The sequence below is a fragment of the Anomalospiza imberbis genome, chromosome 19 (genome assembly GCF_031753505.1).
Source record: "Anomalospiza imberbis isolate Cuckoo-Finch-1a 21T00152 chromosome 19, ASM3175350v1, whole genome shotgun sequence".
Classification (NCBI taxonomy): domain Eukaryota; kingdom Metazoa; phylum Chordata; class Aves; order Passeriformes; family Viduidae; genus Anomalospiza; species Anomalospiza imberbis.
The window spans coordinates 4673110-4695465 of NC_089699.1; the positions used below are offsets into that span (position 1 = coordinate 4673110).

The 22356-nt window shown below is 50.6% G+C and overlaps 1 protein-coding gene across 2 annotated transcripts in view; it reads right to left on the minus strand.

The window, feature by feature from the left end:
- Positions 1-11352: 11352 nt before the first annotated feature.
- DNAH9 (dynein axonemal heavy chain 9) overlaps positions 11353-22356 on the minus strand; it is a 65123-nt gene continuing 54119 nt past the window's right edge. For both annotated transcript variants that reach the window (XM_068209290.1, XM_068209291.1), the window contains 2 exons: positions 15718-16107; positions 11353-11751 (listed from right to left, as the gene is read on the minus strand). In XM_068209290.1, coding sequence (XP_068065391.1) covers positions 11524-11751; positions 15718-16107 — 618 coding nt within the window. In that variant the 3' untranslated portion in view covers positions 11353-11523. The remainder of the gene's footprint in view (positions 11752-15717; positions 16108-22356) is intronic.

Genomic DNA, 22356 nt, shown 5'->3' on the forward strand with positions numbered 1-22356 from the left:
ACAGAGTTGGCCACTTTCCCACAGGCTAAAATGGAAGCCACAGGTGTTTTTGACTTGGTGCCAAGGTCTCCGAGCCCCCTGCCAGGGTCTGGAGGCAGCCAGGGCAGCCAGAGGGATGTCCTGGGCTCCCACTGTGCACCACCAGGGGAGCCTGGCTTGGATTTTGGTTTAATCTCCTGCACTACCACAGCCCCTGAGGCTTTTGAAGTGCTGGAGTCAGGTCACTGCAGCGAGGCCATCACCCATCAGCTCTCCCTGTCCCTCCAGGCTGCTTTCCAGAGCACAGCCAGTTCTGTGCCACCTTTATGCCCAAGCCTGGTGGCAGGAAAACAGCAGATCCTTGCTGTGGGTGAAGAGGGAGAGCCTCCAGCAGCAGCAATCTCTCCATCTCCCCCAGCCAGGCCAGGCTATGTCTGACCTGCTGCCCCCCTTCCTGGCCCAGCTCTGAGCACTGGGGCTGCTAACTCATGGTTTTCACCCACCCCTGCTATGTTTGAAGGTATTTTTCCAAGGCAGCCTGGTAGCAGCTAATTGAGGAGATCAAAGAGTTCAAGAAAGGGATTTAGTCAAATGTTGGATTATCTGATTGTCTTCCACTGCACGTATTTTTCCCAAGGTAAACTCAAGTTAGCACCTGTTGAAGAGCTTATTACTCAGTGTCAGGGCTCTGGTGCATTGGAATTCAAAGGTTTTCTGTGCTGGAATCCAAAGGCTCTCCATGTAAAACAGGACAATTTCTCATTGTCTCTGCTGGCAGCCACCTCCTTTCTCTGTAATTAAATAAACACTACATGGCCAAAACTCGCAGCCACCACACCCAGATGTGTCCCCACATCCAGGTGTGTCCCCAAGCCTGAACAGCCTGCCCTGCTCTCCAGGACACTGTGGCTGCACCTTCCCATCAGCCACAGGTGTGGGCCAGTTTGTTGGGTCTCAGAGCAGGCACTGCCCTCACAGAAGGGCTGTTTGGAACAGAGGAGAGCTAAACCAGCTGGTGAAGGGTTTTGGCAGTGGTACGATGTGGGAATGGTCATATCACCCCTGGAAGTTCAGGCTGGTGCTGCCAGTGATGCCTCAGGTTTTAACTTTTATATTTTTCAGATTCTCTGCTGCTTTAGTGTGTACTTCTGAGTTTCATATTAGGGGATGGTGAGCTCTCTGCACAGAGTAGGGAGACAAAACTCTGTCCTGCAGAACCTGGAGGGTGCTCTGGGGCTGGTGACTGCTCTGCTCCTTGCTCAGCTCCACTGAGGACGGCAGTGACAACCTGCTCTGCAGAGCGGAGGGGTCACAGCACACGGAGCAAACCCAGAGCAACTGTTCCTCAAGGTGGTGAGCACAGCAGGATCCAGTTCACATCTCACACAGGGTTTTTTTCAGTTTCACTTGTGCTCCCTGGTGTTCCTGCAGAGAGGTCTGGCAGGGCTCTGCAGCTGACGCAGCCCTGAGCACAGCTGATCCCGAAGTGCCAGCACTGACCTGGATTTAGGGGTCAGAGCAGCACCGTAACTCACCGTGACTCAGCAGCAAGGAAGCCAACTCTGCTCTGAGATGTTCCCAAAGAGGAGAGGCCCAGGGCAGGGAGGTGACTCCAGCCCCTGGGGACGATGGGCTGAGGCCATCCACACACATTAGAGGGATGATAAAGAGGGAGCGAGTGCAAAATAGAGCCATAAAAATGATTTGAGGGTGGAAGAGAACACTTTGAAGTGAAGGATTTAAAACCTCAACCTGTTTAGCTAATTGAGGAGACACTTGAAAGACAATGTGCTCACAACACAGAGCAGCTTAATGTGGAAAAACACCAAGTTCTGAAAGGCTCCTCAATAAACTGGGAAAAGCAACAGGAGCAGGGGCTGGGAGCTGAAGCCAGGCATATTCAGAGTGGGAAAAAATGTGCAGATCTTTCCCAGGAAGGATGATACAGGAACAAGCACCCGTAGAACTAATAAACTCTCCCATTCTCAATTATTGAAATGTATCTCTTTAGTGTAAGTTGTGTCCTTGGTCCAGCATGGTTTCACCCACCACTCTGCTCCCTGGAGCAGCTCCAGAGCACTGCCAGAGCATCCTCAGCTCCCCAGCAGGTCTTGCAAAGAGAGATGTTTATGCTTCAACTCCAGCTGACCCCACATGCTCCAGGAGTCCCCTCACACGTTGTACTGGGCACGCTTTCCAAGGGGAGGTTGATTTCCTGTGGAATCTAAAATATTGGGTAACCAAGTGCAGCAACGGCCTGGGGAAGCACCAAAATCCTCTCCAGGGCTTTATACGTGGTCTGCAGCCATCTCCTTGCAGCTCTGCACCTCCCAGTGAGCAGAGCTGGACCTGCCAGCCAGCACACATCCCGCTCCTTCCCAGTACAAAGCGGCCTTTAGAAAATCTCTCTGTGGGCTGCCCTTTTCCTCCTGTCTTGCTGATCCACCTCCCTGAAATCCAGGTTCTTCTGCTGCAGGTTCAACCAACAGAACAACTCTCCAGCAAGACTGGAAGCATTTGCTTGCTGGCTTGTTTTAAGATGGATGTGGGCAATGGAATGCCTCAGGCTGTTCTCTTTTCCAGGGAAGAGCCAGCTGCATCTTGATTTCCCAGTGCAACCCTTTTGGTTGCCACAATGTCTTCGAGATCATACATTATTAAAATAACGATGAATATTTCTTATGCATGTACCCGTGTATAACACAAGGGAGAGCTGGAAGGGTTCAGCGTGGGTTTGAGGATGGGGCCACAAGGAATGTTTGGAGGAACCCTTGTGATTGTTATGCTGGGATCAGCTCAAAACAAGGCCATGGATGAACCAGCAAAGGTGATGGCCAGGCTGGGGGGAAGCTCTCACTCACAGCAGTCTCAGCCTATTCTTTAGACACAGCTTAACATTAAACCAGACATTAAATGAACACTGTGTGCCCGTGGAGGGCAGAGACACGGCTCCTGACAATGCACTTCTTCACTTTCATCCTTTGTCAGTGTTCATAGAGGTGTTTTATTGTTATCTGCATCAACTGCTCCATCCTCCTGCCTCCTGGCACTGCTCCCAGATGCAGAGGTCAGCTGCAGTCGAGGAGGTCCCAGCTGGCACTCAAATGTCTCATTAATTTGCAGAGATGCTGCCTGTTGCTGCCCGAGCAGTGGGGCTGACCCTTGGCCCTGTCACGTGCCACAGGTCCCTGTCCCTCCTGTCCCACCTGCCCAGCCTGGCTCAGCAGCAGATGCTGGCCCTGACTCAGCCCAGATGTTCCTACACCAAACAAGCTGGGGACAAATGACTCCCAAGAGAGGACAGAGGAGGAGAGTGGCCTGGATGATGCAAGCAGGGACAGGAGCACGGAGCTGTGGGCAGGCAAAGCTGGCACGTGGGCTCGCTGACCACAAGGCTGAGCTGGCTCCTTTGTGATCTCTGAGTGGAGCCACAACTGCTTCGTCTAGTTAGCCCTGATGCCTTCAGTTTGAGCTTTCATATTTCCCAGGCTCTGCACTGCATTGGAAAATAACTCTGAACTCCACATGCAGTGTCAGCCAGCTCTCCTCACAGCTCAGGCACACACAACAATCCTTGTCCAGCCCCAGAACCAAGGACACCGCTGCAGCTTCAGCCCAAAAAGTGCAAACAGCAGGGAATGGAGGAGAGCAACCTGGGAGGATGGGACTGCATCCCCTGGAACTGGAATTGGGCAATGAACCCCAATGTGGAAATGGACCAGAGCTCATAGAAGTGTGAAACTCGTGACTCTGAGTCCACCTTGGCTCCATCCTGGGTGCAGCCCTGGCTGGGCTCTTGTGCTGCCCAAGGTGTGTCCTTTGAGGCCTTTTCATAAATCCCTGCTTTATTCCTTAACTCTGTGCAGCCTCTGCTCCAGGCAGCCTCTCCAGGCATCAGCCCCAAAATCACCTTCCCTGATCTGTCAGGCAGCCATCCCCACCCATTCCCTCTGCATTTCCCAAAGGAAAGTTTTATTTTCTTTATAGTTTTATATGTTTTATTTATAATTAGCATATGGTGCATTTTGAAATGAAATGCCTCCCCTGGACTACGCCCATTATGAAGTTACTTTTGTCAGCCCAGCCTGGAATTGTACATTTTGTTTGTTTGACAAGACCCAAGTCCTACAATACCTCAAAGTCTGGCAGCAGTTGCTTTTTCTGGTCTTTAATCCAGCATTAGTGGCCTTTCATTCATGTTCTCCTGATCCAATCTGGCCATCCCTTGTGGCCTTTTCACCCGGGGGCTTTGGAAATTCCCAGGGGATCTCTCTGGGAGCCAAGGGCACACCAGCATGGAGCCCAGGAGGTACCAACACCCTTGTCTGGCTGCAGAGGGAGGGATTCATTCCCCCTGTTTTAGGGAACAGAGGTAAACTTCTCCCAGTCTGCAAAGTTCACCTCAGAACTGCCAGACTCTGCTGTCCATCTGTCCAAAGCAGGGATTAGAGCTGAGCACTTGCCATGGTGGGACCTGACCCAGTGGGAAGGATTCCCGGGACTGTAATTTTGCCTGGTACAGGCTCTCTCCCACTGCTCTCAGCTTCCCTTAGCAACTTCCCACATCTTCCAGCTCTGCTTTGTGAAGAATTCTTTTTTTCCCCTTTGCAGTTGTTCTCCATTCAATTTTATTTGCAGTTGCTAACACCATCCACCCTCCAGGCTTTTTTTGTCAGAACTGCCTCTCTGCTTGTGGCTTTTTCATTCCCATCACCTTTCTTTAGAGAATGTTTCACTTTTGTTCATTTTCGTTTCCCCCTCCACAATTTTCTATTCCTAATTATCATTAACTTGGAGAACTTGCTCCTTTTGAAGAACAGATAATTAATTTCCAGGGCTGACGTCTTTCTCCACTGTAATCAGATCCTCATCCTCATTCCCTCGTGCCCTGTGTGCTGCCTTTTTGTGCTGGGAAGAGAGGGCTGATCTCATGAGGCTCTCAGCTCTCAGCTTGTGGCCCCCAGCACGTCTCCTGGCACTGGTGCTCTGATTTATGCAACCAGCCCTGGGAAATGCTCCCTGCGAGGGAGGATCTCACAGGGAAGAGCACAATGGGAGATTATGGGCAGGAGTGGCAGGAGGGGGGTTGGAGCCTCACCATTTTGGTAACAAGAGGAAGGAAAATGCCAACAAGCAGCTCATTTATTGGTGAAGAGTTGATAGATCCCAAGCTCTTGCTGTGATCCAAGCAGGGAGCAGACTAAGGGTGGATTTGATGATCTCAGAGGTCTTTTCCCACCTCTGATTCTATGAGATAAACACTTGAATGGATCCAAAGCAGCCACGGGTGACTTATCCCACTGTCACAGAGCCGGTAAAGGAAGGCACAGAGGGGATGCCCTCAGAAATGAGCCTGGAACCATCACATCCCGAGCCTCAGGGGTCCCCAGCTCCTCCAAAAGCTGAGCTGGGTGCGGGAAGCCTCTTCCTCCTTGGCCCCTCACTCTGCCCAAGGCAGCCCTGGCTCCCCTGGGCCATGGGGGAGCAGGGAGGGTGGCACAGCTGGGACAGGCAGAGCCTCAGGACAGATCGAGGGAACGGCCTCAGGCTGGGCCAGGGCAGGCTCAGGGTGGGCAGCAGCAGGAATTTCCCCATGGAAAGGGCGCTCAGGAATTGGAAATGCCCAGGGAGGTTTGGAGTGCCCATCCCTGGAGGTGCCCAAGGAATTCCTGGAGGTGGCACTCAGAGCTCTGGGCTGGGGAGAAGGTGGGGATGGGGCACAGCTGGGACAGGATGGTCTTTGGGATCTTTTCCAGCCTCAGGCATTCTGTAATTCTGTGATTCTGTGTGATTCTCCTCAAAATGCCCTGAATGTGCCAGGGTCTCTAGTGTTGCTGACCTGGACAAAACTTCCCTCACGGACATGAGCCACTTTTCCTCGTGTGGCTTTCATCAAACCTCCCACACTGCTACAAATATTCTGGATTTTCCAAGGTAGCATTTTCCACAGTGAGGCTGGAGCACTGAACCAGCCCTTCCCAGGAACCAGAGGGGTTCAGGCACTGGGGCTGTCACAGCTGACAGCTCCCTCATTCCAGCTCCCAGTGGATTCTCAGGAACATTGAACCAAAATACCAAATTCAGACTCAGGGTTTCACCCCATGGCTTCTGGCACTAATCAAGATGAATGTTTTAGGAGCTGCCTAGAAGTGAACCCCAAAGTTTTCACACATAAGTGGGTTTCAAGGCCTTTGGACAAAGTATTTCCACCCTCAAATCACCCTCTCCACTGACAGGAGCATCAGCACTCCAATTAGAGGGGCTGCTTAAACTCCATGAACGTCTTGTGCAGCCTAAAAGCTTTTTAAATGAGGCTCACAGCCGTGAACAAGGTAAATACATTTGTAGATTTGTTTGGGCAATTACAGTCATTTAAAAAACAATGCATAATAACAGACATGAATCTAATAAGCCATTGCTAATTAAATGTATTAATGCCACGTTATAAAACGAATGCATCTTGCTGATATGTTGCAGCTCCTTTTGTGCTGTAAACACTCGAGCAGTGACACGGGCAGAATTTGCATCCCTGGGCATTCCCAGTGCCCAGGAACAGCTGCAATTAATTTGCCCCAGTGGAGCCAATCTCCAGGCCACCAGGCTCTCCTTTATGTGCCTACTCCTCATTTTCCTTTGCTCTGTGAGCAACAGTTGCACTGAAATGGAGCTGGTTAACCCCAGAATATGGGACACCACTACAAAGCATTTGTGAAGACTCTACTTTGAACTGTGCTCCTCTGCCAATTATAATTTGCAGCAGGTACAACATTCCCAGGCTGTGGAAAAGCCATTTCTCTGTCCTGGGAGAGTTCAGTCAATTTTACCTGACATTAAGTGTTCAATAGCACAATTTTCCTTCTCTCGCTTTCAACGCTTTGGAAAATGTCACCAAACTGGAGTTAACCAATTGACCACAGACCTTTGGAGGAGTCAGGCCTAAAGGAGCCCCACGGATGCAGAGAAAGGCTGAGAGCCAGGCTGGGGTCCCCTGGGCACCCCAAAACACCGACATGATTGTTTAGAACCTTGTTTGCTCAGCTGGGCCATGCTGGGGGTGCTGAAGGAAGGGCTGGGGTTCAGCAGGTTCGGGGAGATGGGTGAAGGAGTGGGGTCAGGATGGAGGGGCTCTAGGGCAGAGAGCACCCTCAGGGATGGGCCTGGACAATGGCCTGGTGAGATTTGTTCCAGTGGTGGCAAAGTCACTCCCCAGGGTCTCCAATTTTATGTAAAAGGGAGCAGCCACATCTTCCCTGTTATCAAACTGCCCGAAAATCACAGAATCCCAGGATGGGCTGGGTTGGGAGGGACCTTAAAGCCCATCCCATGGCAGGGGCACCTTCCACTGTCCCAGGTGCTCCCAGCCCTGTCCAGCCTGGCCTTGGGCACTGCCAGGGATCCAGGGGCAGTCACAGCTGCTCTGGGCACCCTGTGCCAGGGCCTGCCCACCCTGACAGGGAACAATTCCTAATTCCCAATATCCCATCCATCCCTGGCCTCTAGCAGTGGGAGCCATTCCCTGTGTCCTGTCCCTCCAGCCCTTGTCAATTCTCTCTCTCCATCTTTCTTGTAGCTCCTTCAGGTCCTGCAAGGCCACAGTGAGATCATCCCTGGTCTCTTCTCCAGGTGAACAATCCTAGCCTTTCCTCCCAGCAGAGCTGCTCCATCCCTCTGCTCATCCTGGAGCCTTCTCTGGGCTCTCTCCAGCAGCTCCAGCTCCTGCCTGTGCTGGGATCCTCCACCCCAGGCCAGGAGAGCAGAGGAAGGTGCACATGGCAGTGCCAAGTGGGCATCTGTCTCCAAGAGCTCATGGACAGAAAACCTTGACCTTTGGCTAATGAATCACTCCTAATGAAAAGCCTGTCCAGCTGGATTTAATTGCCTGGTTTGGGCAGATATGGCTGGAAAATCTCACACCTGTCAAGATTTTTTTCCACCCCCTAAAGCATCAAATTATTCACCGTCCTCTTGTAGCATTTTGCAGCCAACTCTTTCCTGTGATGATTTTCAAAGGATGAAGAATGAGCACCCTGGTGACATTTCTAGTATCTATAAATATCTCCCCACTACCCTTCCTGCCCAACTGGTGAATTATGCAGGGAGATATATATAATAAAACAATCAGATCCATTTTGTTGTCAACAGACCATTCTTCTTCAGCTGACAGGAGAACAGCTCAGGCTGTGGCTCTGGAAAGAGCAGGCAGTGCCTGGGGAGTTACTGAGCTTCTCCTTTCCTGGATGTACAGGGGCATCTTGGAGGGCAACACTGAGCAGAGAGAGGCCCTGCTATGCTGGGAAAAGGAGGAAAGGTTTTAAAAGAGAAAAAGAATTAAGTTTAGGACAGGAATACTGTTTAGGACAGCAAAAGTCTCCAGAATGGCAGGAAATCCCACATCCAGAGCACTGAGAATCACATGGAATCACAAACAGCATCACTGATCTGAGCATCAAAGCTCTCAAAGACCATCAAGCCAAGCTCTGCCTGATCCCTTGTCCCCAGCCCAGAGCTCTGAGTGCCACCTCCAGGAATTCCTTGGGCACCTCCAGGGATGGGCACTCCAAACCTCCCTGGGCATTTCCAATTCCTGAGAGCCCTTTCCATGGGGAAATTCCTGCTGCTGCCCACCCTGAGCCTGCCCTGGCCCAGCCTGAGGCCGTTCCCTCTCCTCCTGTCCCTGTTCCCTGGAGCTGAGCCCAACCCCCCCGGCTGTCCCCTCCTGTCAGGAGCTGTGCAGAGCCACAGGGTCCCCTCTGGACTTGAAGATGTCCCAGTGAAGGACTAACCCAGCATGATGGATTATCTGGAGCACAATGAACTTCCTTCTGCTCCTTCTCTTTTGTGTTTAATTCAGCAGTGCTCTGATCATGCATCTCAACCTCCTGCATGCTGAAATACACAGAGAATTTAATGTGCCCAACTTTGCAGAGCTGTGGGAAGTGACCAGTTTACATTTCATATCTAATTGGCAGGTCTTAATTTAAATTGGGAGGGATTTAATTTAATAGCAAAGCTTTCCCCAGCTAACAGACCTCTTCTAGCAGGGACTCATTACGTGGGATACTCTACAGACCCTGTTGCCTCATTTATGGGTTAGAGGCAATTTTAAAAAGCCAGCTTAAGACAGCTCTCTCCCTTCCATTAGATATTTGCAGATGGCTTTTGCTAAGCCATAACTAGCTCCTTCATCATTAACTTTTTGGGGCTGTGCCTTGGGGACAGTGCCTAGCAATTAAAGTTCTTACCAGAGAGTTTTCCCTCCTTACATTCATCCAGAAGTTTGTCGTTCTCTGGGACTGCAAGGACGAGGATTTTGGATGTTGTCATTCCTGCAGGAAGAGCTGCTGTGCTGCTCAGGGCAGGAGAGTTCCTGTGGATCTCCTGCAAAGCCTGAGGGCTTCACCCTCCTGGATGCCTCTCAGTGGGAGCAAAGCTGATCCCCTGGACTGGCAGAGAGTTGAGCACATCTTCTGCCACATGCCACACATAAAACCACTCAGTGTGAGATGAGGCTCTGATAAACCAAACTGCGCTCACAGAAATGCTGTCCTGGTTTAACCCCAGCAGCAGCCAAGCCCCCCACGCCTCCACCTCTCTCCCTCCCAGAGGGTAAAAGTGTGAGGACTCCCAGGCTGAGGTAAAGGCAGTCAGATGGGCAAAGCCAGGAGTGAAAATTCACTTCCCTGTCAAACCATGACAATGGTGCTTCCAGATGCTGCCAGGCATAAGCAGGACAGAGCTCAGGGAGGGACACCAGCACTGCTGCTTCCTGCATTTCCGCCTGTTAGGAGACATCAGTTTCAATGCCACCACGTGAACATTGGAGCAGCACTGGCTGGTGATTCTCCCCCTTCCCCAGCCCCTGAGTCCATTCAGGGCCAGAGCTGGCAAGTGGGGACCTCTCCAGATGAGTGGTGTTTGTTGAGGTGCTCCTTGACTTTGGGGGTTTATCCAGCTGAGAGGGTTTGTAGTGTCCCCACAGGAGAGTCACAGTCCCTGCTGGACACCCAAATCTGCCCGTGAGATTGTACCCTGGCACTGGGTGAGGGTGGGAGGCTTTGGGGGTGCTCATTGGACATTGAGATGCTTGAGCACGTCCAGAGGAGGCAACGAGGCTGGAGAGGGGCTGGGAACACAAACCCTGTGAGGAACGTTTGAAGGAGCTGGGGTTGTTTAGCCTGGAGAAGAGGAGGCTCAGAGGTGACCTCATGGCTCTCCACAACTCCCTGAAGGGAGGCTGTAGACAGGTGGGGTCGGTCTTTTCCACCGGGCAGCACTGACAGAACAAGAGGACACAGCCTCCAGCTATGTCAGGGAAGGTACGGGTTGGATATTAGGAAAAAGTAGAATTTTGGGGATTTTAGAATGGGGTTCAGGGGACAAGATGGAGGGATTTGGGCGTGTCCTGGCCTCCTTCTCCTCCTTGCCCTCCATGTCTTGCTGTGATGGTGACACTTTTCTGCTGGTTTAAGGTACAGACACACTGCACAACATAAATGACAGATATTGGCACGTTATTGTAAACACGGCACACGGAGTTTTTGGTATAAAGTGAACACCGCCCTGAGGGCAGACAGAATGCCATGGCCGACCTGCTGGACAGAGCTCAGCAGGGCAGAGAGAGAATGTGATAGATAAGGGAAAATAAACAACCTTGAGAAGCTGATCCTCCACATTCAGACTCCTTCTTTGGCTGCACGGGCTGGGAAATGAGGACTTTTACAATCTTGGGGACACCTCGACACCCGGACCCCGAGAACCCCTCTGTGCCCTCTGCACCAGGAACACTGCACTCCTCACTGCTCTCCCATTGCGGCTGTAATTAAACCCCAGTGACCCCCACAGGTGTGTTCCTCCCACCCAGCCCCCTGTGCTCTCCTCACCGGCAGTAAACCTGCAGCTTCCAGAGACTATTCCAGGAACAATTACTTTTATTAGTAAGTATCTATCATCATGACATATTTCTCTTAAATCATCCCTGTGCTGTGCTTTCACTATCGATTCCATTAAGCACAGTGGATATTAACACCATTTTCAATGTTGCTAAGATTTACAGGAGTGTTAGCAACACACAGCTTATAACCACAACATCTGCTCACCTCCCAGCTTTCAACATTACACACACACAACATTAAACATGAGGGGAAGGAATAAATTCTGGAGAATTTCACAAGTCACTAGACTATTTAAGCATTTTGGAGAAGGCTACTGATTTTACTGATGGATGATTTTAAAACTACTTTGGATCACGAAGAGAAATAAAAACTAGATTTAAGTTTAGCACTCTCTGGGTGTGGTATATCAGGCTCTGGGCTGGCATCTTGCAGTGCAGCAGTGTAGGAATTACAGGATATTGATTTACAGCAGCCACGTGTGACCCTGCACCCTGCCCACCTCCTGGCAGGCCCTGTTTGGCTCACATCCCCAGGACACAGAGATAACTTGGGAGTCCAGCAGAGAGATGGAACTTGGGTTAATCTCAGCATTTCATTGTTTAAATTGTGTGACATTGTGAGGGATTTGCAGAGCAGGGGCTGTGCTGGTGCCTCAGATCTGCAGCAACAAGGCCACACCAGCGAGCACCCACTTGGACGGCTTTTCCTTCGTTTTGAGGTTAAAAGTCCACACGTAGGTTGGCCCTCTCTGGCGTGTTTTGTACAGAGGACACGGGTACAAGCCCCGGGTGTCCTGCTTCTCATCAGGAATGGCCCTGATGAACACGACAGGCATGGCTGGGGTGAGCTCCTTGAGCCTGGCCTCTGTGATGGTCCCGGCCTGCAGAGAGAAGGAGACAAAGGTCACATCTCCAAGGTGTCCACCAGCTCTCTGATGCACCGGAGCCCTCGTGATCTTTATCCAAGCTGCTCCTGCTGGGGAGGTGCAAACAGCTTCTCCAGGGTCAAGGGGCTGGATGAGCCTCTTTGAGGAAGGAGGTCTAGATCCAAGAGCTCCCTGTCTCACCGCGACCCTCCTCAACACAGATCATCTCGAGGCTCCAGCTGCCTGCACTCCCACCAGATGCTCAAACCATCACATCCCAGCTGGACTTTGTGTGGGAACAGTGTCCCTGGCCCTGTCCAGCCATATTAGCAACAAAGTTTCACTTCTCTTCTCCTGGTTTCTACCGAGGTGCAGCTTGAGGCCATTTCCTCTTGTCTTGTGCCAGGGAACAGGGACAGGACAAGAGGAAAACCTGAGCCAGGGCAGGCTCAGGTTGGACACCAGGAGGAATTTCTTAGCTGAAAGGGTGATTAAACATTGCCCAGGGAGGTTTGGAGTGCCCATCCCTGGAGGTGACACAGGAACACCTGGAGGTGGCACATTGGGGCTGGGGACAAGGTGGGGATTGGGCACAGCTTGGACTCAGTGACCTCGGAGATCTTTTCCAAGCTCAGAGATCCTGGGATTATTCTCATGCATCTCTTTCTCAGAGGAGTCCAGACCAGAATCACCTTGTGGGAGGTGTTGCTGGTGGTGGGAGGGAGAGTGGACACCTGAAACCACTGTGATGGAGAACAGCCCCAAAACAGACTTGTTCCCACTCTCATGATGCAACCAAGAGAATTCGAAATGACTTTTCTGATGGAATATCACCATTAAATATCAAGTCCCATTATTCTCCTCCCAGCAATGCCCTGCCCAGCAGGCTGCCCAATGCAGGAGAGGGAGAGAACCCTGCCAGGGCAAGAAATCAAGTTTGTTTCTCTAATTTGGGTCTCTCTGGCATTTTCTCTCTCTCTTCCTGAAAATAAAATACCCTGCACATCAATCCATTCCCAGGGAAAACTGCCTAATGGAGGCTAGAGAGACCAAATGAAAACAAATAGGGAAATGGAAACAAAACTTTTCAGCACTAAAGAAACTGCCTCCCACTGCAGCTGAGCTTCACATATCATCATTATTCCAAATGCTCTCGGATCAGAGTTGTGGGGTGAGATTCAACCTCTCCAGTAGTTTATTTAGTTCTATAACGAGCGAAGAAAAATCATCCCTCCTGCCACACACCTCGGTTTAATTGTACTAATGCCATCTGTTATGCTCAGCTATGAAAAATCCAACTCTCATTTAGGATTTTGTATTTCCAATGTGCTGAACAAACATTAAATAATTCGTATGATACCTTGCAAAGTAGCTATTTATGAAACATTATTATGCACTCTTCTTAAATTCACACCTTTCATTTCTGAGACTGGGTTTTAATCAGGTCTTTCTCTTTTTTTTTTACTGCTGAGAATACTTCAAATGAAATTTCCAAGAGATATTCTACCTGTTTCTGGGTTAACAAGAGCTGAAATCTTCCTGAGGTACCTCTATGTAAGATATCATTTTGTTATGTCTGGGCTGATTCTCATTTGCATTTTTTATCGCTCTCATCATCAGAAATTAATTCTGCTTTGAAAGCAGTTCTTCCTGACTAGCAGCACAGCACTCGTGGTGCAAAACCACCATTGTGTGCCTGGAGAGCTCAGCCTCAGATCCTAAAGGATCCCTCACTTCTGCCTGTCCCGGGTTGCAAGCAGCCAGCTGAGAGTGGCCATGAGCCAGTGCCACGTGTCACCGGGGCTGAGAGCACCAAGAGCTGTCACAAGCCAGGGGTGGTGACAGATGGGCCCAAACCCAGCCCCTGTGACCCACAGCCCTGCAAGCCCTGCACGGGGAGGGTCCCAGCACAGATTCCTCACACCACAGCCCCTTTGGGGTCAGCTGGCCCAGGGACCCCAGCACAGCCTGGCTGCCAGCAGGGAAGGGGACATGGAGCCAGCAGGGAAAGGGATGCAGAGCCAGCAGGGAAGGGGACATGAGGCAGCAGGGAAGGGGACATGGAGTCAGCAGGGAAGGGGATACAGAGCCAGCAGGGAAGGGGACATGAGGCAGCAGGGAAGGGGACACGGAGTCAGCAGGGAAGGGGACACAGAGCCAGCAGGGAGCATTCCAAAGTGGTCCCTGAGTGATGGGGTCAGTGGCTGCAGCTGGACAAGGGAAATGAAAAAACTCTTCCCTGTGAGTGTGATGAGGCCCTGCCCTGTGGCTGCCCCATGCCTGGAGGTGTCCAGGGCCAGGCTGGATGGGGCCTGGAGCAGCCTGGGACAGTGGAAGATGTCCCTGCCCATGGTGGGGTGGAGTGAGCTGATTTTTAAGGTCCTTTGCAGCCCAAGCCAGTCTGGGATCCTGTGGTTCCATGGCAGAGGCTGTGCTGTGCACAGCTGCCAAAGCTCCATGGAGCACATGTGGTGTGAAGCCCACCCCTGTCCTGGTCCCACCACGCTCCAACCCCCTTGGGCAGGGGCAGGGCACACTCTTGGCATCAAACTCTCTATTGCAGAGAGCAAGAAAGCCAAGAATCAGTCAGCAGCTTGAGATAAAATGTCTCCAAGTACCCCCAGCCACAGCATCCTTCTGACTGTCACTGAGTCCCAGTGACTTTAACAGGGCTGCAGCAAGAGATCATTCGCACCCAAAATAATCTGCTTAGTTTCATTTCATCTAACAGCTGCCTGCTGTTTTGTAATGAATGTTTTATAAATTTAAGACACCCAAGGGCAAACATAAATGTTTAAATAAATAGAAAAATGTGAGTAGCAGAACATAGAAGGACTCTTTCCTTTTTTGGAGGCACAACCTAAATGTGAAATATTCTTTTAAAAGTGGAGGTGTTCCCCAGAGGAATTCTTCTAAACGTGGCCTGCCATTTTTATCAGAGGATTAATTTGGAAGGAGTACACAACCCAAAAGAGCTGTGCACCTGTTTTAAAAGTCCTGCATCCATTAATGCACACTGGTACTCACTGGATTATAGGTAAAAGGAATAGTTCCACTAGGTAGAAATGATATTTCAGTGGGAGCAGCAACTCATAAAAATATCCTTTTCCTTTCTGAAATAAATGGAAGCACGATACCCAGAGATTATGAATGGCTCCTTGAACATAATTTCTCAGTATCTTTCAATCACAAGGTAAATGTAATCAGAAAAACACATTTACTGGTGTTGGGATGATCTCTGAAGACAAATCCCACTGCTGGATGCAATCACCCAGACCAGTTATTGGAGGAGGCAGAGGGGAGAAGCCAAGTATTTCCCAAGGATTTCTGGCTTTGTACCACCAAAACCTCTCACTCTTCACTTCCATCATTGCCTAGAGATGGGTAAAACCCAGACAGAACTCATTTTCTGGTCATAGTGGCAAAGAAAACATAACAGCAGCCACTGGAATGTTCTTAAATGGAGTATTTGATATGCAGGACCGGGAATTTTTAAAAGCTCTCTCTGTTCTGGTGTGTCCACCTGATTTCTGTCAGGTTTTTAGGGCAGCAGAAATCCAGTGTTCCTGTGGCAGGGGCTGGGATCCCCCAAGGGTTGTGTGTGGAGAAGGAAACAGCCAGGGAACTGTGGGGGCAGAGCTGGGAGCTCTGGTCCCTGCTCTGCTGCAGTGAGCAGAGCCCAGAGCACAAGAGCAGAGATCTGACCCATGTGAGATCCTCACTGCCATCTTCCAGCAGAGCCCTTGCCAATGTTCCCAGCTGCCTGTGGCTTCCCAGACCCAATTCAGGCCATTTCCAGAGCAAAAAACAGCCTGGAGCTTTGAACTCCCCATCAAGGAGGGCACAGCTTTCCCTAATTTCCTACCCTTCATGGAAAACCATTGCAGAGAGGGAGATGATTCATGACAAATAAGTGGAGAGTGCTGGATCAGGGCCACACCTGTGGCTTCTCCCTCACCCGCAGAGCCTTGCAGAGCTCACCTGAGCATCCCAGCGTGCTCCCTCCATGAACAGACCATGGACATAGGCCCCCTCACGAGGAGCGCTGGCAAAATCCTCTCTGCTCTTCTTTGTCACGTCACACTGCAGCGTCATCTTGTCCAGGGGCCACTTGTTCTTCCGGGCCGTGGTCTGCATGATGGCCGTCAGGATGGACTGGGGGTTGAAGAACCCTCCGAGCCACAGCGTGGAGGGCAAGGAGAAGTCCCTGGTCCAGGCCTCCAGCTCGCTGATGCGAGCCAGCAGGTCAGCAAACCACGAGCCCAGGCTGGCTGTGGAAGGGTAAGACCTCTTCAGCCAGGACTCGGGCACCGTGCCCAAGAAGAGGGAGTTCTGCAAGGTCTCCATGTCGCTGGTCATGGTCAGTTCCCCCTGGTGAGAAAGGTCACAGTCAGCACTGACCACTGCCCAGCAGAGCCTGCTTGGGAGCAGAGCTGGGCCAGGGCACGAGGAAGAGCACAGAGTCCCACACAGACACTGCTGGCCACGTGCTGTGGGTGACTTCAGGAGTTTGGGGTTTTCCTGCACACTTTCTATTGCATATTCCTGCATCCTGCTGTAAAAATACTGCTGGGAGGAAAAGCTGTGTATAGTGACAGCAGCAGGGGTGTCCCTCGGTTGTCCCAGTGTTATTTCTGTTTTTTCTCATGGACTGGCAGATTTTCAGGGGTGTAAAGCTGTTCTCACTCACTACCAGGGCAGGATACTGGAGTCTCTGATGATCTACTCTAAAACTGTCCAAATATTTGTTGAGTCCTATCCCCCTCCTCTCCTCCATTTCCCCTCACTCCTTCCCTCATTTACTGCTTTGCAGTGCAAGATTTTCTTTTTTGATTTCACATGTTGTCTGCAAATGTAATCACAGCTCCTTCCACAGCAGGGAAGGAGCACAACAAAGTAAGATATGATTCAGCCAAGTGAGATAAAGAGAGAGGTTTGACTTTTCCTTTGTGCAGCAATTAATTAGTTTCAAAGATTTTTAGAAACCTGTATCAGTTCTGCCAGAAGAGCTCAATTCCAGGCCATTCCACTGAAATGCAACGTGAGGGTGGCTGAACACTGGAACAGGTTGTCCACAGAGGCTGTGGAGTCTCCATCCTTGGAAATGTTCAAAACCCACCAGGGCATGGCCCAGAACAACCTGCTCTGCCTGTCTCTGCTTGGGACGGGGCTGGAGTAGACAATGTCCTGACCAACTCTGTGATTCTGGCTCACACAAGCCAAGCAGGATACAAAAAGAAAACCTGCAACCAGCTCAGCTTCCTTGGTATGGAATGGTCTCCACAGTCCAAACCTCTGCAGCTCTGTGCTCAGCTGGAGGAGTACAACACCCCCAGAACTCTGGAGACCCACAGATAATGGCGATCACTGCTCTCAATTATAAGCACTTCCTTTTGTTTCCTTATCACTTTGCCAAAATTTATCTCATTTACAATTTCTCTCTGCCTCGGGCTAAGTGTTTTTGGAAAGATTAACTGAAATCAGTTGAGCCATTGCTGAGAACAAGGGGGAGGGAATTGGGTCAGTCTATTCACATTAAAAGATTCCAACTGTTCTTTCACAGGACTTCAGTGCCTCCAGCCGTGAGGTCAGCAGAGGTGCCCTTTGCTGGGGCCACAAAAATCTGTGAAGCTTTAGCAAAAGTTGAAGTCTTCTTAAAACAGCCCCCGCAGTTGTTTAGCAATGCTTGTCAGAGCCCAGCAGTTCAAGATCTCTGCAGCTTGCTCCCGTACTGACCATGCCCTGTGGGACACACTGACAGCTGATAAAGACCTTTAATATCACCAAATCCAGCCATATAATTGTGACTTGGACAAGGGGTGGCAATTAGATTTAATGTGGGGAAGAATGTGCTGTTTAATATTGGTAGGGGAACCAGGGGATGCAGAGTGTGCAAATGAGCCACAAACAAAATTAACCACAGGAATCTGTAACACAGGGTGCAAACCTCTCCCCAAACCCTGCCACACATCGTGGCAGGGGAGGAGATGGGCTCTGCAGAAAAGGCTCCTCAGAGGGCTGCAGCAGCCTCAGTCCCTGAGCTGGGGTGCAGAGACATCCTGGAGAGCAGATTTCTGGTGGATGGAGAAAATCCTGAGTACAAAGGGTTTAAGATGGGTTTCAAAGCTACAGCAGCAAATAAGGCGAAATGAAAAGCTGGAAGAAGCAGCACTTGCAGTTAACACTAAAATATGAGGAATAACCTCCCAAAATCTCCATCATGATCTCCATCCTCGGGAGAAACTGGACACAAAGAGGAAGCATCAACGGGCTGGGCTGAAGCCATGGCAGGACCATGAAGGAAGAACAAGAAGCCCTGCACTGGCCATGGCAGGACACTGGAACATGAGCATTTTGTGCTCCTGAAAGTGTTTTGACATGGGTAAGAATATGGCAGAATGTGTGCAAGCAGCCAAATTGATTTAAAGACAACCCCACCTCGATCATATATCATGTCTAGTTTTACTTTCAGGAAACAAATGAATTAGCAAATGTAATTCTCAGCAAGGCTTGAGAAAAGCAATTTTTAAAGCCTGCGCACTCAAGCATGCTTTGAGTCTCCTGTGAGGGTTCAAAGCATCTACAGCAGCAATCTCATAGAGTTGTCCAAACAAAATTATGCATAAATTTGCATTTCAGATGCTGAATACTAAAGTGCATCAGAAATTATTCAAGTTACTTTTTAATTTTTTTTCCCAAACGCTGGGAGTAATTTTCATTTAAAGACACTCTTGAAGGAAATCCTAATCAGCCTGCAGCCATTCCCTCAAGATGAGCACACTACAGGCACAAACTGTTTCCTCAGTTCAGGTTATTTTCACTTGATACCAAGCTTGCCGATCAAAATTTGGTCTTTGTTATCTTACAATATATAGTATCCTCATTTTGGAGGCTCATCCTTCACTCAAATTGCAAACCAGAGGATCTGCTTGCAAAAAATGAGGCTGGTACAACATTAACATGCAAGTGCTTCAGCCCAGCCTCTGGTTCCACCCAAGCCAGCCAGAACAAAGGGCTTTGAAATACAACATGCCAGTTATTTCTGATGGCTACCAGTCTATTGCAATTTCTCTTCCTCCTAATGGGATGTCTCCTATTTTTGGACCAAACAATCACTTTCCGCTACCACGACACGATGAATTATTCAAAAATTCAAATTAGGCGTGACATTTCTAAATCGCCTTCCTTTGGCAGATCTTCAGTCAGTTAAAAACAATAAGCCTTGTTTTCTCTGGGTTTTATTTATTCTCTGCTGAGCTCTGTGGGGCCTGGCTTGTAAACTCTCCTCCTCTGAGTGCTGTCAGCGCAGGCCCCCAGCCCCAGAGATGAACGAGCCTTAACAGCTCTTTGATTGTCAGGAAGGGCAATTAAAGCAGGGTTTCCTCAGTGTAAGGCCCAGACTCAAGTGAGGGCAGCACCAGGAAGAGCCACCAGCCCCCACTGGCTGCTCTGTGGTCCCCCAGGTGTGGGAGGTGACATGAGGGACGCTGAGCAGGGTTTTGGGTCATGCACAAGGTCTAATTCAGCTCTGCAGGGACCCACACGTGACCTTTGGCTGCAGACACAAGAACTGGGCTCAAGTTGTGCCAGGGGAAACCTGGTTTGGATATCAGGAAAGCTTTCTTCAGGCAGTGGGCTGTAAAGCACTGGATCAGGCTGTGGTGGAGTCACCAACCACAGGCTGACAGAATATTCCAAGCTGGAAGGGGCCTCAAGGACCATCGAGTCCAACTCTTAAGTAAATGGCCTGTCCAGGGATTGAACACACAGCCTTGGTGGGGTCAGCACCAACTGAGCCCAAGTACCCTGGAAGTGGCCAAAAAACCGTCTGGATGTGGCACCTGAGGCCGTGGTTTAGGGGTGAGCACGGTGGTGCTGCTGGGGTGCTGGTGGGACTTGGTGATCTCAAAGGGCTTCTCCAGCCTTAAGGACTCCATGGTTCTTGGAATTGCCCACTGATGGCCTCTCAGAGCCTTCAGATGTGCCTCTGCAGCAAACACCAGATTTGCCAAACACCAGAAATGCCAAATGCTGCTCTGCTCTGCTGTTCTCCTCCAGTCCCAGCCCCAGGATGTCTCTGCACCCCAGCTCAGGGACTGAGGCTGCTGCAGCCCTCTGAGGAGCCTTTTCTGCAGAGCCCATCTCCTCCCCTGCCACGATGTGTGGCAGGGTTTGGGGAGAGGTTTGCACCCTGTGTTACAGATTCCTGTGGTTAATTTTGTTTGTGGCTCATTTGCACACTCTGCATCCCCTGGTTCCCCTACCAATATTAAACAGCACATTCTTCCCCACATTAAATCTAATTGCCACCCCTTGTCCAAGTCACAATTATATCTTGTTTGGGGCTCTGGGATTGAAACATTAAATCACTTGCGTTTACCTGTCTCAGGAAATGGAATTTTCAATTCCACTGTCTTATGCTAGAAAATAAGAGAAATCTTTTTATGATAATTGACTACATAAATATCAGCTTCTTTCAAAACGGGCTGTACAGCCTGACCCACCACCTGTGTCGGGGATCTCTCTGCTTTAACAAGCCCCAGCAGCAAATGCAGTGCACACACATCTGGAGCTGCTGCGTCCAGGCTGCAGCTGGGGTTTGGGAGCAGCTTGGTGCCTAAACCCCAAGCCAAGCCTGCCCCTCCTCATGCAGGGTGGGCAGATGAAGGTTTCTTTTCCAAGCTGCCCCTGGAAGAGGTTTGAGATGTCATTCCATCTCAGGGCAGGCCGTCCTTGCTCACGCTCAGCTTCTCCTATGAACAGGCCGGGTCCAAGCCCAGACCCTTCAGCCACGCCGTGCACACCAGGGGCGGGAGCTCAGCATCCCCATGAAAAGGGATCAGGACACGATGGAGCAGGGAATGCCCACTTTCTGATGGCCAGGAGATCCCCCAGGGCCCAGCTGTGGCATGAGGGTGAGGCAGGGCAGGCAGCAGGGCAGTGCTGAGGCTTTGTTCTGCCAGCTCCAGGCTGCATTCCTGTGCTGCACTTGTGCCTTCCCAAGGGATGGACAGCAGCTGGCCGTGGGGAAGGGTCCCTGGGGGTGGCAAGGTGGAGGGGGAGTGCTGTTAGAGAGCACCAGGACTGCCAGGCAGCTCCTCACTCCCTGGCAGTGCAGCCTGATCCGTGCTGGCTCATTCCTAAGGGGCAGTCAGAGCCTTTTCTGTTTTGTCCCACTGAGTGCCTGGGGGGGATGCAGGAGGTGACTTCTCCTACCAGTGCATGCAGCATCAACCACAGCCCTCCCTCACACCCCACTGAACCAGAAATTTGCATCCCAACAGGTGTGGCACAGCCAGCAGCCAGGGGGACACACACACCCCTGTCCTGGGCAGAGGCTCCCCTGTCTGGTTCCACACCAGGGTGGGGATCAGCTGCACTGGAGCCCCTTGGACAGGGACTCCCAAGCATGGGGCTCACACCCAGCAAGGCCAACTGTATCTTTTCCAAAACTCTTGTGATTTTAGCCTTTTTCTTTTATAGTTCTGGACATTTTGTGCCTTCACACAAAACCAATCTTTGATGTCAGCTCAGCCTGTGCCTCTGAGATATTTTGTTCCAAGCTCCCCCCACTCCTGGACATTTTATGCAAAGGTGTGATTTTTGGCTCACCTTTAAGTAGGCCATGTGTCAATTTGTGAGTGACCTGCTGTTGCTGTGGCACAATCTGGGATGGCCAGAAGTGCTTGTCCCCTCTTCCCAAAAGCCAAGCACTGCTGTGTGTGCCTGCAGACACTGTGCCACTGCAAATCCACCTGTGAGCCCTGTGGAGCCAGGCTGGCTTTGTAGCCAGCAGCAAATCCTTCTCTGTGACGCCTTTTATTCCCCGAGCAGCACCCTGCAGGATTTTCCAGCTCTCCTACTGATGCCTTAAGATTTCAGCTTTTCTATTTTTCAAATCCTGCAGTGCATTAGTGCACAGCTCTGAACTCCATAGAAAGTGTCGTTAACTGCCTTCACGTTTTGGTCAGACAGAACAATCCCTCTGGGCCTGAGATCCAAGGACACACCACAGGCCCTGAAAAGTGTAAACAAAAGTGAATTGTGGGGGAGCAAACTGGGGGAACATGACTTCATTACCTGAAGCTGTAATTGGAGAATTAACCCCTGATATGCAAATAGACCAAACTTATTTCTGTCTGAAAAACTCATGGCCATTGTGATGCCTTCAGTTTGAGCTTTCATATTTCCCAGGCTCTGCACTGCACGGGGAAATAACTCTGAACTCCACATGAAGTGTCAGCCAGCTCTCCTCACAGCTCAGGCACACACAACAATCCTTGTCCAGCCCCAGAACCAAGGACACCGCTGCAGCTTCAGCCCAAAAAGTGCAAACAGCAGGGAATGGAGGAGAGCAACCTGGGAGGATGGGACTGCATCCCCTGGAGCTGGAATTGGGCAATGAACCCCAATGTGGAAATGGACCAGAGCTCATAAAAGTGTGAAACTCGTGACTCTGAGTCCACCTGGGGTCCATCCTGGGTGCAGCCCTGGCTGGGCTCTTGTGCTGTCTTTTGAGGCCTTTTCATAAATCCCTGCTTTCTTCCTTAACTCTGTCCAGCCTCTGCCCCAGGCAGCCTCTCCAGGCATCAATCATCCATCCTGGGTGCAGCCTCTGCG